The 13,986-nt window shown below is 37.1% G+C and overlaps 2 protein-coding genes across 6 annotated transcripts in view; both read right to left on the bottom strand.

The window, feature by feature from the left end:
• Nucleotides 1–232: 232 nt before the first annotated feature.
• On the bottom strand, nt 233–3,705 carry cd79a (CD79a molecule, immunoglobulin-associated alpha). Its single transcript, XM_079470448.1, has 5 exons — nt 3,555–3,705; nt 2,643–2,990; nt 1,040–1,155; nt 824–883; nt 233–598 (listed from the first exon to the last, which is right to left on the bottom strand). Exons 1-5 carry the CDS (start codon nt 3,592–3,594, stop codon nt 485–487), a joined length of 678 nt encoding a protein of 225 aa, XP_079326574.1. The 5' UTR covers nt 3,595–3,705; the 3' UTR covers nt 233–484.
• Nucleotides 3,706–3,998: 293 nt separating this feature from the next.
• The window catches only part of arhgef1 (Rho guanine nucleotide exchange factor (GEF) 1), a 34,571-nt gene continuing 24,583 nt past the window's right edge, over nt 3,999–13,986 (bottom strand). For 2 of the 5 annotated variants that reach the window (XM_079468699.1, XM_079468701.1), the window contains 18 exons: nt 13,158–13,307; nt 12,678–12,868; nt 12,089–12,235; nt 11,862–11,944; nt 11,629–11,754; nt 11,391–11,505; nt 10,423–10,523; nt 9,695–9,769; nt 9,535–9,610; nt 9,264–9,431; nt 9,067–9,154; nt 8,874–8,990; nt 8,705–8,766; nt 8,240–8,383; nt 8,016–8,135; nt 7,386–7,558; nt 7,070–7,169; nt 3,999–6,612 (listed from right to left, as the gene is read on the bottom strand). In XM_079468699.1, the coding sequence (XP_079324825.1) occupies nt 7,095–7,169; nt 7,386–7,558; nt 8,016–8,135; nt 8,240–8,383; nt 8,705–8,766; nt 8,874–8,990; nt 9,067–9,154; nt 9,264–9,431; nt 9,535–9,610; nt 9,695–9,769; nt 10,423–10,523; nt 11,391–11,505; nt 11,629–11,754; nt 11,862–11,944; nt 12,089–12,235; nt 12,678–12,868; nt 13,158–13,307 (2,011 nt within the window). In that variant the 3' untranslated portion in view covers nt 3,999–6,612; nt 7,070–7,094. The remainder of the gene's footprint in view (nt 6,613–7,069; nt 7,170–7,385; nt 7,559–8,015; nt 8,136–8,239; nt 8,384–8,704; nt 8,767–8,873; nt 8,991–9,066; nt 9,155–9,263; nt 9,432–9,534; nt 9,611–9,694; nt 9,770–10,422; nt 10,524–11,390; nt 11,506–11,628; nt 11,755–11,861; nt 11,945–12,088; nt 12,236–12,677; nt 12,869–13,157; nt 13,308–13,986) is intronic. The other 3 variants (XM_079468700.1, XM_079468702.1, XM_079468703.1) reach the window with 3 other exon arrangements.

Below are 13,986 nucleotides of genomic sequence, written 5' to 3'. Positions count from 1 at the left end.
GTATGACGTAAAAACAATAATAAAAGCCTAATAATAATACGCATTTAAAATAATACATTTGTCCATTTTTTATTATACTGTCAACAAATGTGTCTCTTCCACAGGACAGGGTTAAACTATGACTTAAAAAGAAACAACACTAATTTTATATAATTTATTTACGTTTTTATCAGATTGTCTAACATTTAATGACGATCTGAAATTGCTGAAATAAAACATTTGACTAGATATAGGCATTTTAGCATTTGTCTTTATATTCATATTATTTTATTACTAACGCATTACATTTATACAAAACTTGCATAGAATGACACTGATGAAGCCGGCTGGATTTAAAAAAACAACAATAACTGAATATTGAAACAACACAACTATGACAAATGATGAGAAAGTGTTACACTGTAAGCTATTTAACCACGATGCACAGAGGATGAGACGCATCCATCTTTTTCCAATTTGACTTTTTCTTTTCTGCTTAGCTCAGCTAGGGCTTCTCGAGCTGAATATCTTCTCCACATGCCACATCTTGATACGGGCCTTGCACATGGGAGCGTTGGATTTGATGGTAAACGGAGTTGCAGTCATCCAGATTTAGACCCTGTCGAGGAATTACATGCTTTTGGTAGACACATAATTCAAAAGGCCTTTACAGTGCATTGATGCTATACAGTATATTATAGGAGCATGTGGATTTCCATTTCCATCCTTGAGCTTAGCATCACTAGCACTTTGCCCTACCAGTTTATATACAGGTAGACACTCATTACACATCACATAGTATTTGCAAAGATCTTATTAGTATACAAAAAGAAACACACAATACCTCATAGATATTTTCTTCCTCCCTTCCTTTCTTCCTCTCGAGTTCATTTAACCTCTTTGACTGCAGAAATAAAGTTGTAAAGTGTACAGTAAATATACACTATACTGTAAATCCACACCTGTCATCCTTACTGAATCACCACAGTCACTTACATCATGACGCCAAGTTCAAGGCATATTGATTTATCTAAGCCTTTAAGTTAAAGGTGTGCCTAACCTTACAGAGGAGCATGGAGCCAGGGATCAGCACACACAGCAGCAGTAAAACCCCCTCTGCTGTAATAATGCCGTTCTTCACACTCTCGCTGAGGTTCAAGGTCTTGTGCATTGGCGCTAATGCAAGAGAAATAATTGGACTGTTATCACAAGATGCCTTCAAGGGGTGCCAAGAAACTTAATAGGAAAGAGATTATGGAAAAAAGGACTGAAAAGCTTAAGAGAGAATAAACCCAAACTCAAATAGTTGATGCCTGTATCTCAGTTGATAATATATGTTGTATGTTCATGTATTACTAGAGTCATTAACAAACTTTATCATTTAGAGTGGGTTTATGCCATTGAATGGGCTAGGTCTGTTTGCCTAATGCGGCCAATTGATTTCATTGTGGAGAACATTAGTTTTACAATGTGGCCTTTCATTGCACTTGAGTGGATACGTTGTTTAGTTTATGGCTTTTGCAGTGATATAGTGAACCCTCTATCATGTTAGACAGCTGGCCTACAACACATTAAACAAGAGAATAAATATTGTGTTATACAGTACACTACCACTGAAAATCGTATAGGGTCACTGGACATTTAGTTATAAAGGCATCTGCAGGTTTGAAATGGGTTATGTGAAGGAAAATTGTATTATCTTTCATTACAGAAATAGAAACTACAGCATGTTGGATGAAGAGGTACAGTGAGGGGGGAAAAATGTGATCCTTGCTGATTTTGTACGTTTGCCCATGACAAAGTGATCAGTCTATAATTTAAATAGTAGGTTTATTGTAACAGATAGAAACAGAATATCTACAAGAAAATCTGAAAAGAAAACATTGGATTTCAGTCAGTAAACTAAGCATTTGATCCCCTACTATCCAGCAAGAATTTTGGCTCCCACAGATGTGTCAATGTGGAACACAGATTAGTCCAGTCACTTTAAGAAAGTTCTCTTGATGTCAGCTTGTTATGTATATAAAAGTCTGCCAACAGAATCTGTATTATCCACTTTAACCTCTCCACAACCATGGTCAAGACCAAAGCTGTCAAATGATGGCATTGTAGACCTGTAAAAAGCTGGAATGGGGCTTCAAGAACATCAGACACAAGCTTTGTGAGGAGACAACTGTTGGTGCGATTATTTGGAAGTAAAATAAATACAAAATAACCATCAATAATGGTTTGTGGATGGGCCTTCAACATGACAAAGACCCATATAGCCAAGACAACCAAGAAGTGGTTCTAAAGAAAAGCTGTAAAGCAGGCTAAACCTTCTTTTAAACTTCTAAAAGTTGCCAAGCTACAACCAAGAGGAGTGGACCAAAATGTCTCCTGACAGGTTTGCAAACCTGGGGACCACCTATAAGAAACGTCTTACCTCTGTGTTTGCCAACACGGATTTAAAAAGTACCAAGTTGTGTTTTGCTCGGGGATCAAATAATTATTTTTCTCAAAGAAATGCAAATCAATGTATAACTTTTAAATGTGTTTCTTTGTTTTTTGTGGCTTAAATTCTGTTCAGTTAAAATCAACTCTTTTTTTCAAAAAGAAAACTTACAAATTCAGCAGTGGATCAAATTATGATTTCCTCACTGTATATTGCAATTTTGACTCACTGTAGACTTGAAGGAAGGTGCCATGAGTAAAGATGGCAATGTGAGGAGATTTAAGACTGAGGAAACACTGGTACAGGGCAGTATCAGCAACACGGACGTTCTCGAGAATCAACTGATGGCATTTGACTCCATTTTTTGCAGTCATTGGTTTCACCTCTGATAGATTCATAAATCTTGGTATCGTGGTTCCGTTGACGGTGTGAATATTCATGATCCATTTGACATCGGGGTTCTCCGTACAACGGTAGCAGCACTGGATTGAGGCACTCTCTGACACAGGAACACGCAAAAACGGCTGGTCCGCCTCCAGCTGGACTGTTGCTTGCTTACCATTAGCAACAGCTAAAACTGAATTAACAAACCAGTGTGGGTATGTGTCAGTGGTGGCCGCAAAACAAAGTATTTGAGTTCTTTGATTCTTCACATAGGCTAATCTTTTGGATTTTACAGTAGAAAAATGTAATGTCAAAGTTCAATATGCAAAGAAAATCGCCAGCATTGGCTCCAACAGCATTTCCAAATCTATAAGCAAACTTCCCGAGCAGAAAATGTGATAATTTACTGTTAAAATCAACAGAAAACTGTTTTTGTTTTAAAACTAGAGACAATTCTTCATGCTTCTTGAAGTGAGATCGCAGCTGCTAGGGTAGGCGATGAGCTCCACTGAAGCAGAACATACATATGGGCAGATGGAGACTTAGTTCTTTTGTAGTAGATTAAACATAACTGTATGTACTTTTTAATTAAATTAATTAACATTATGACAGGTTCTCTGAACTAACAATACATATCTTTTAAGAAAACACACATCATCAACGTCGAGGGCGATCAAATTTCTGTTATTTTGTACATTTGTTTAAACATTTTACTTACGATATTGTCAAATAAACAGATAAAAAAAATTATATTTACCTGCCAAAAAAGACAAGGAGAGGACCAATCCAAACGCCATCTTCCAAAGCAGATAATTGAAACTGCTGCTTAAAAACAACGGCAGCAATGCAAACTCTTCTACCAATGTACCTTCTCAGAGACTGCAGACTTTTCCTGTATAATCTACTGTAGTGTACACACACCCACTTTTCTTGTTCCCCTTTTGGTTACTGGTACAATAATACAAACATAAATGTATAATACATATATATAGATGTGTATATATATATATATAGATGTGTGTATATATATATATATATATATATATATATATATATACACACACACATGTATATATTTATGGCAAAAAATATAAAATAACAAAATATGGAGACAATGTTTCAGAAAGACAGAAGCTATATTACTATACATGTATACATCACGTAATAAATTATTTGGTGATAAACACAATAAAAGGTCAAATAACGTTTGTTCATTTATTAAAAAGGCATAATAAAAAACGTACCTACATTTTTCTTAAGTATCTTACAAATAAAATCAAAGCCCAAATACACAGAATAGTTCTTGAATAATCATTTATATAGACAGATATTAATGGAATGCCTGTATTTAGTGAACTTCTATACACAGTATTACATAAATCGTAGGCATGATGTATGGGGGTTAAATAAAACTTTTGCTGGGGCAGTGGGTACTAAAGGCAAATTTTAAGCGCAACAAGAAGGTGCAACAAAAAATTGAGTCAATGGTGCATTGCACTTAAAGAAGTGAGTTTACAAAATATCAGATGTGCCAAAAGCAGATCGGAGATTAACAATTACACTGACCACTGTTGAACGAAGAGAAGGGACAGAGTGCCAGGAGGACTAAAGGAGCCCTTTGAAAAGAAAAAGAAAGCCTAAATCTGGCACAAATAAGGCACCCTATACATTGATTTAAACATACAGCTATACCACTATGTATAAAATATGTGTGATTAGATAGATACATCAAAAGTATACGAGGTGAGAAAGACACTTTGCCCACAACTCTCTGGTCAATTAGTTCACGGTAAATTGATTTATTCTAAGTTGCACACATCATGCAAATGAACTGCAACTGATTCTTGCCAAGAGACATTGAGCGAGGCCTTCTGGCTTGGTCTGGAAAAGGGTGTCCTAGTTTTCTCTCTCATACCCTCTTTTATAATAGGCAACGCAGAGTAAATATTGTAATTACACAAGTTTAAAAAAACATCAAAACAACAACACAAAACACATACAAGTAAATTGAAAATTATGCGATGAGTGGGAGACAAACATATTGGTGGGAGACAAACATATTGAGCCACCTTTAAAAGTGATTTCATTCATTACTTCTAAAGGAGAATAAAAGATGAAAAACGGGTCTGATTGATTCTTCTGATGAGAAAGCAAGACTTCAGCTAAGTAAACCATTTGGAAACATTTGGAATCGGTTGATAAAAGAGCCTGAAAACAACTGAAAACTAAATGAACCAGTTGGATCTACCAATATAATTCACACTAAAATATCAAATAATTGTTAACTAGTATAATAAACTAGTCCCTTAAACTGAAAAACATGATCAGATATTGAGGACCAGCATCTTCTCTATAATAGATACAGCAGTTCATTTCTGCACCACCTTTTAATTTCTTCACGCCAAAATAGGATTACAAAATACCTTTACAAGCAAATCCACTTCAACATTTTATGGGTTGATCCAGGAGAGAAGTGAAGCAGTTTAGAGAGGGATCGGTGAATGGATCGAAACCCAACCCCTTTCAACCCAATGAGTGATTCTCAGCTACCTTGCTCACGCATTATCAGACTATGATCTTATATGTTCCTCTGTCTTAACTCTTTGGTCCAGCTTAGGCTGACAGAACTACTCTTAGAAACTAAACTGAGAAGCAATGACTTAACTGTAAATGACTGATGCCTTATACACAAATTCTCATGATTTTGCATAGATACAGTACACATTATTGAGTATTATATGATCTACCTACCAGACTACATCTGCTTTGCTACATCAGATCAATAAACACATGCGCAAGTCTGTCATAGATCAAACATGACCTCATATGTTTTAACACAAATGGGCTTGAGCTGTCTTATGGCAGGTAGTACATTTGGACTGATTCATACTAGACTTTCACACATCAAACTCCTACTAGACTTCTCAACATCAAACCTTGCACCAGCTTTCTCAGCTTCACTCTGGAAGGTCAAGTGTGTAAACCAGCCCCACCTTACTCAAAACCATCTCTCCTCTTCCTGTACTGAACTGTCCAACTTAACACTTTTCTTTTCTTTCTTGACAAATCACAGACGTTCTGGTAAGATGACACAGAATTCAATTGAACTACAAACATTTTAAAACCAAACTGCATGTCATTATTCTTCTTACTACAGTTTGACCAATGCAAGGGTACTGCAAACTAGAACACTGCTCTGCTAGAAACTCCACATATACCCATTTTGATGTCTGTTATTTAAAATAGATGGTAATGTATTTTTGGATGAGCAAATTGTATCATTGACATACAAAGATTGGCAGGTAATTTGAAGCTTCACTGTTAATTTGAACAATTAACAAAATGGCACATAATTGTTTTTATAACCTGATAGAAAACCTGACTCTATAACTACAGTCTCAGTAGCCGGCATCATATCTAACTAAATTTAGAGAGATGCAAGTTTCTTATGAATAAAGATAGTCTCTTGACACTAAACTAACACGACATGCTTTGACAAGTTTAACTTAATTTACATCTTACTTTAATAGTTCTTTAGATGTCATACATTTCTTTGGCATCTTTTGGCAAGACTGTCACTCTTATGTCCCGCAACAGAGACACATACGCACGCATTCATGCTCATGATCACTATAATTTCACAATACCCTGTCAATTTCAGGTCTCAATGACTTAGAAACTGCCTGAAGTCTGCGGTTAAACATTCTGAAAGGAGAGCTGAGACGAGAGAACAGCAGACAAATGTAGGCAGTATTAGTCAATCATTGAATCCTTGGCAAGCCACTTCAAGACTAGAGTCCAGCACACACAGTGATCTGAAAATGAAATTGTCACATATTTTTTAGTTAAGCATTTTAAAGGAGGATGCATTTGGACAATATTTTACGATTTGGATTTATGTATTACATAACATTTACATTTATGCATTTATGCATTTGGCAGACGCTTTTATCCAAAGCGACTTACATTGCATTATATTATACAATTGTTTCTGTGTACAATGTGTAATCCCTGGGATCGAACCCATGACCTTGGCGTTGCTAGCACCATGCTCTAACCACATTTGGTAACTTTCAATCAGATAAAACATAATTTTAATCAAAGAACAATGGGAGTAATATATCATTATATTTAAAATGCTTAATGCATGAGATAAAAATCAAGGTGAATGTACGGTAGATATTCACTACCTGACAAAGTTTTTAAAGTATAAAAACATGTTAGTGTATTTCGTATATGTAATTTTACATTTGTTACATTACATAGTTTTACCTGTAACAGCAGGTTGTGATGTTTCTCAGTTGTAAAGGCCCCTCTGAAGTGAATATTTGCTAAGGGCTTCTAGCAATTTATAATGGTAATCCTCAACATTCTAAAAACACAACACACAGAGACTGTATTAGTAAGGATGTCTTGTTCCCAACCCTTTTAATTTCTCTTGTCCCCTCTAAATAACTGCTGAGAAAAGCAGAAATTCATCATCATCATCTGTTTAGCGTCTCTTCAGCCCTCTCAATCTATTGTCCAAACATTTAAGTAGGTTGTCCCTTTGACCTTCATTCATACATCTTTAAACTCATGCTCTCACCTGCAGTCTCTTCAGTTGTTCCTCAAGAACCTGCAGTTTCCTCTGCACCTCCTCCATGCGCTCCTGAGAAAGCACCAGAGGAGCGCTGATCCCTCTCTTTTCTTCTCCTTCATTACTTTCATCTCCTCCACCCTCTTGTCCTTCAGTTTTGTCATCTGTGCTGGAGTCCTCCACTGAAAGGGAAAATGAGCTCTCTATATAACCATACTGTGTATACCAGAATCTGATTTGTTCCTTTCCTAAGATACACGGCAACAGTAAAAAGTGTTTTAATAAAAAAAAACTGGTGGAATTGAGTGTTTGACCAATTTCAACCTTATTTCTTACCCTTAGAATTAAGCTTTTTTGTGTAACTGCACTCACTTGAAAGGAGTTATATTATATTCAATAAAGTTATAACTGCCCCATCCTTCAGCCCCTTGGCATAAGCTGCATTCACATTGTGACATCCTCACAGAACAATCTGCGTTGAAACGAGCCACTCAAAGGAACATTAAATTTATGAATTGAATAAAATGTGAATTTCAAATTTTTGGCAAGCATACCTAGGACAAGATATATTAATGCTTAATCTTCAGAAAGAGGCTGAACCCCATTCAATTAAAAAACCCAAAGTGACACGTGCAGTACCTGATGATTGACAGCCATCTGTCTCCTGGCTTTCAGGCCCCGCCCCTGCATTCTCTCCAGCATCCAGTGAATCATCCGACAGGCTGATACTCCCGACCAACAGTCTCTTCAAAGACATGACTATGGCAGAAATTTTATTAAAAAATCAGTAAGTATGCCATGTAAATGAACCTGCTTGATATAATATATTAAATAAAATGCCATAAATTATCAGAAATGCTTACTTTCATCCAAAGCCACCGTAGCTAATTTTTCAGAAGGGGTGTGGCTTTGGGTGAGCAGGTCGATGCCATTTGCAGCTAGATAGTCTATCAGTGAAGTTTCAGAATTGTTGCTCTTTTCATCAGTGAGATTGTCCTTGTATAGTGCTGCAGTGAAAACAGAAGCAGATTTGGTATATGGTGTATACATGGTGTGTAGTAAAAACGATTATTGCAACATTTTTAATACTTATAATAAATATATTTTTAGTTCATTCCTCATATGCATTCGGGTAAAACAGAAACAGTTGAGAATACGTTGACATAGTACTTCAGTACATTTTGCTTTATTGTGTCAGAATATTGTAGAATAGGTCGAATTTTTCCCAAAATATTAAGGTTAATACTGTGTCATAAGCCAACATATTGCAATAATAGAAACATTTCCTAAGAGTAACAAATATAGCAAAATAACGACAAAATTCTCACCACTGTGACTTTTCAATAAAACTGCGCCATTCTCTGTGGGGCTAAGAGGAGGATGATAGAGACTAAAGGAGAAAAACAAACCGTTTCTATTAAGAGAACCAAAAAGGGTCAGAACTCCTCTTATAGGGTCTGTAGAGGTTTGCTATTTGTGAAAAATAAAAACACTCACGAGCCATACCCAGGTCCCATAGCAATGCTGGGCACACTGCCGGGTCTGTTTCTATCAAGCCCATTCCCTTTTGTCTTCTTCAGCTCATCAACTGCACACTTAATACCTTCTGTCCAGCTGAAACAAAAAAAAAATTATTTCTCAGTCTTGATAAGAGGGATATCAAAAGCAAAATTTCACCTCCCAAACTCACTTTTTCCTTTCCCCGACAGTTTGAGCCACTAGCTCGTATATCTGTGCTCCGCTGTCCCAGGTGAAGATGACGTAGAGAGCCTTTGGGTCTGGGGGTCCGAAACAACAGTGTCATTGCATTTCTTTCATTTTAGTATCAACTGGGTTGGTGCTGAAGTGCTGGTTTTTCTCTAACGCAAACCGTCTAACTCTACTGACCTGTGGCCACATCTCTGAGGAAGACCGACTGCAGCTTGATAATCGGACTTAACATCTGTTTGCCCTCCTGAACAGCGATGTTGCTTTTGCTCTGACACTTCAAAACCATCTTGTCATCCTGCTTTTGCATCAAGACCAACAGGTCTGACAGCAGCACGCAGTGAACATCTGCAAACATCCACAAACACAGGAAGGTAAAGGGTTTGTATTTTGATTTGTAATGCTGTATTGCTAACAGACTGAGAGATTTCTGCATGAAAACAAGAGTTACCGATGGCTTTCTCCTTGGTCACCTTCCATGTTAAAGGGCCTTCAAACAGCATATTCCTGGTGGTCAGATCTATGTTCTGAAGAAGAGTAGAAATAATTCACTCAAGAGTTTGTGAATATGTAGCTTACATTCATACATGATACATAAAGACTGATGTTACCTTATACTCAACATAAAGATCATTGCTGGGTTTTAGTCCTGAGGTGTCTAGCCTGCGCTGGTAGTCCTTCAAAATCTGAGAAAATCAAGAAATGGGTGGATATTTCAAAGAAAAATGTATGACGGGTGAATAAAATCTGTTCGGGTCATTCTATAGACAGTTTAATCTTAACAACATAAACAAATGCTGCGCATGCACACTTTTATGACCCCAACTGAACATCCGTTACACATTCACAAACAAAAAAGTGCCTGTAGATTAATTCTGATGACAATCAAAAGAAAGTAAGAAGAACCATTACTTAGCTAAACTTGTTTCTCCAATATTTAGAATTTAGACTGCGTTACCAAGCTCAACCGCTAGATGTCAATGTACTACACGGTTTGTTTAGATGCGACCAAATACAGGGCCTATTTAACAAATTGTTATTAATTAAAATGAAAATTCCACAAATCGTTTATTTGATACAATTATTACACAGTAAAATATTAATACAAATTAATATTAACATACATTAAATTAAATATAAATAGTTATATAATTAGAAACTAGCCAAACAAAAAACGCAAGTTAACTGGGGGTCTGGCGTGCAAGCGTCCGGTGAAACGGTTTGTATTGCACGTATGATATATAGTGATAGAAAGTTTTAAGAATGTTTTATCTATTACAAAATATATCACAGAATAATGTATATTTTTGTGAAATAAATACTCTGTATTTTCTCTTACCAGTAAGTTTTCCATTTGTTTAACTTCTTCATTGACGTGGTTGAGGATCTTGCGACCACATTCTGCTGCTTGGGTAATGTTTGATTTTTCTACTTCATCCTCTGTGAGAAATAAATTATTTAGCTTTTATTATTGCAGTTTTATTTTCATGTGCAATGACATTAAAGTCCCTTTGTGATGATCTAAGTTTAATGTTTGTTATATATATATATATATATGTTTTTTTAATATGCTTTTAGACAAATAAGGGCAAATTTATTATTCAAACCCAGTGCTGAGTATTTTCTCCATTAAACTGCAGTTATCAACATTATAAGCATGTAACCGCCAATCACGTCAAAACGTTTGACTGTATGGATCAGGGATATATGGGAATGGAGGCGGGGACTAATCAGTATAATCATAACTTTGAGTTTAGCTGTTCTATTGTGTGGAGGCAGGGATTCATTCACGCATATTCATGAATCTACATATACTAAACGAGATATGGGTTACACTTAAAAAGTATTAAAGAATGAAGAAATTATTATAACAGAAAAAACTTTAATATGTTATTTTACTACTCAAAGAAGAGATTTAAGTGATCAAATTGTTGACTGAAGTGTGACTTTAACTCTTTCCCCACCAGCCTTTCATTTCATCTTTCATTTTCATTCATTTATGGACAAACAATCATCAAATAAAAGAACATTCTCTGCTTTCAAACAAAAGAAAAGATTTTTTCGTTTTTATCACCCCTTAGAGATTCTGTACTTTTTCCAAAGATGTGTAACAGCGCCACCTGCTGTACAACAGTACAAACACTGATTGCTGTTATAACTTATCTTTGGCAAAATGACTAGATAACTCGTCAATGACGGGGAAAGAGTTAAATGTCATTTAAAATGATTTAATCATTTTTTTGTGGCCAATTGGTGTTTGTTTGGCACTTCAGTGTAGTATCAAAGTGAAATAGATTTAAACCTCACCTGTGTTCTTGGCAATGTTCTCCAGCAGAAGAGGATACTTAGTAAGCCTTTGCATCTCGATAGGAATGATGTCTTTCAATTGTAGTCTCCTACACTGTGGTTTACTCTCTGCATCCTAAACAAACACAGCACAAGAAATGCATTTCTCACCAGTTTCTAGTAAATGTATTATGCCATAACGTTTTAACTGTTTAGTTGACAAAAGTCTAGGTAACATTGAATATAGTGTTTAAAGTACCAGGATGAAAGCATTAAAACGTGGATCCCTCTTCTGTCTGCTTTTAATCTGGTCCAAAGCCCAGGATTGGTGACTACAGAAACGTGCGGTGAGCTTCTGAAACCACTCTCCTTCTGAGCCACTGAACTACAGAGATCAAAATTTCAAGAAATCAAGTTCATACATCTGAAATGAATTCTGACAGTCAGACAGAGTCTTTAAAACTAGTGTTTGATGCAGTGCAATTCATTTACCCTGTTTAGAAGTGGTATGCTTATCTTCTTGACAATGTAACAGTCTTCTTGACGCATTTTTTTCAGGTTCTCAAAAAAAGCATCTAAAATAACAAAAAGACAGTGTTCAGACACTAGTCTGTTCATGGCTACTCAATGATGTATGTTAGACAGACAATAATTTGGAAGACAATCAGACAAAAAACACTGAAATATATCAATATATTTAAGGAGTTATATCAACGTACAGTGCATGTCTATGATCTCATCAAGGTTAGGAAAGATGGCCGACACTTCTGTCATGTCCATGATCTCCTCCTTCTCCAGTGGGCGAGAAAACACGGTCTGTAGTACGCTCAGCATACGAACGTGTGCGTGCTCGGTTGCAAACAACTCTGAGAGACAAAGAGCGGAACATTTTCACAGCTTTCACCCCTGCTACATACACCAAGAGATCTAACGAAAAAACAAGTGCCAAGATTCTCAGTCCCCTTTCACACTGCATGCTCAATGCCAGCTGTTGTATTACTATGGTATAATACCCAGGGAGTCCCAAATAAACACTGTGGCATGTGAAATATGAGCACCATCTTCTTCCTTCCGTTACAAAAAACCCACAAAAAATACATTTACACTCTTGTGTTTTAAACATTTATAGGAACATAAAAGAAGATATTTCGAGAAATGTCTAAGTGGTTTTGTTTCCAAACAATGCAGGTCAATTGGACCAGTGTTGTTTGCTTACCAAAGTTCTATAAAATATCTTCTTTTGGTGTGCACGCTTAATTTTAGTTTTTGCCCGGAAAAGTGTGCAATGTTTGTTTTTGCTCTCTTTACCATTAATGACTTCCTGTCGCTTGGTCTCCATCTTGCTCAGTTTGCTTAGACTGTCTCCATCAGCAAGTTCCCTCCAGTTGGGTGGATCCTGCTCAAGCTCCAGGAGGCGGGGCTCGATCTCCTCATACTGAGGGAAGGGGCCAAAGGCGGGGCCAGCGAGGGACCCGTCAGGCAACAGTCCACCTTCCCCACTGAGACACGAATAAAAATGCGAACAAGAACAAAGTGAAAAAAGAGGAAGCCGTGCAACAGTTAAAAAGCTGTCAACAGGTGTAATAGTCATTCAGTGCATTGTCGTCTTGACACTTCTCTTTGTCGGATGACAGCTCCTGTCAGCCAATAACGTTTTCAACAGCGTCTCAAACACTTTGAGTCTCTAAACTCAATCTCAATAAGCCCTTGCGCTGCCGTCTCCTGTGGATGGATGAATGTGAGTTTCTGAATGTGCATTATGTGCATGATGGTTAGTCGTTGTCTTACGAGAGCTGTGGGGAGGGTGAGGGGGGGTGGGAGGAAGAAGTTGACTGCAGGTCCACGTCGCTACGGGAGCGAGACTGCTTGGCCCGGGTGGAGCCGCTGCGACGAGAGTGACGCCGCTCCACACAGAGGCTCTCGCTGCGGCGCACGTTCCTGAACACCCAAGAGAGAGGGAATAGGTAGGGAGGGTTGAGGAGGGGACAGGGGGGAAAGGTACATAGAGAAGAGGAAGGAAGAGTATGGTGGGTTGAAGTAATGAGAGATCAAAGTGAAGAGTAAAGGAGGTTGCAAAGGTGGTTTATAAGAGACAGACAGATGGTCGAAAGGTTAGAGACCACAGACATGAAGAGATGACAGAAATAGAACAATGATACAGTAAGAATGAGAGTAAAATGTGAAGACTATGTCATTTAAGCTACTATTTAACATCTCTAACTCAACCCGAGACCCTTTTGGGTTGTGCATAACATCTTCAGCTCTATCTAATGGTTCAACTGTCCAAACAAGATTATATACAGCATCATTTGAACCCCAGTTACATTTAGAAAATATTAGTGCCGGGTAACTGAGCTCACTTAGTGCAATGCACATAAACAGCAGGCACTTCTGCTCCCAATAACACAGCTAACAGAAAACCCAAAGACCATACTTAGCCATGCAGTGTGTGTGAGTGTCTGTGTGACCTTTTTTCTAATTTGCACAACAAAATTTTGAAGATAAAGTAGCGGAAGTGACTTTAAAATGGTTATGGAAGTCATTTTTTATTATCGACTCTAGATCTGTCCTGTTATCAGGATTCCCTACACGGTTATTGAGTCGAAAATGCAGAATA

Source organism: Barbatula barbatula (genome assembly GCF_947034865.1).
Source record: "Barbatula barbatula genome assembly, chromosome: 12".
In the NCBI taxonomy this organism is placed as follows: Eukaryota; Metazoa; Chordata; class Actinopteri; order Cypriniformes; family Nemacheilidae; genus Barbatula; species Barbatula barbatula.
Note: the sequence above shows the minus strand (reverse complement) of the source record. Positions and strands in the feature narration are given on the sequence as shown.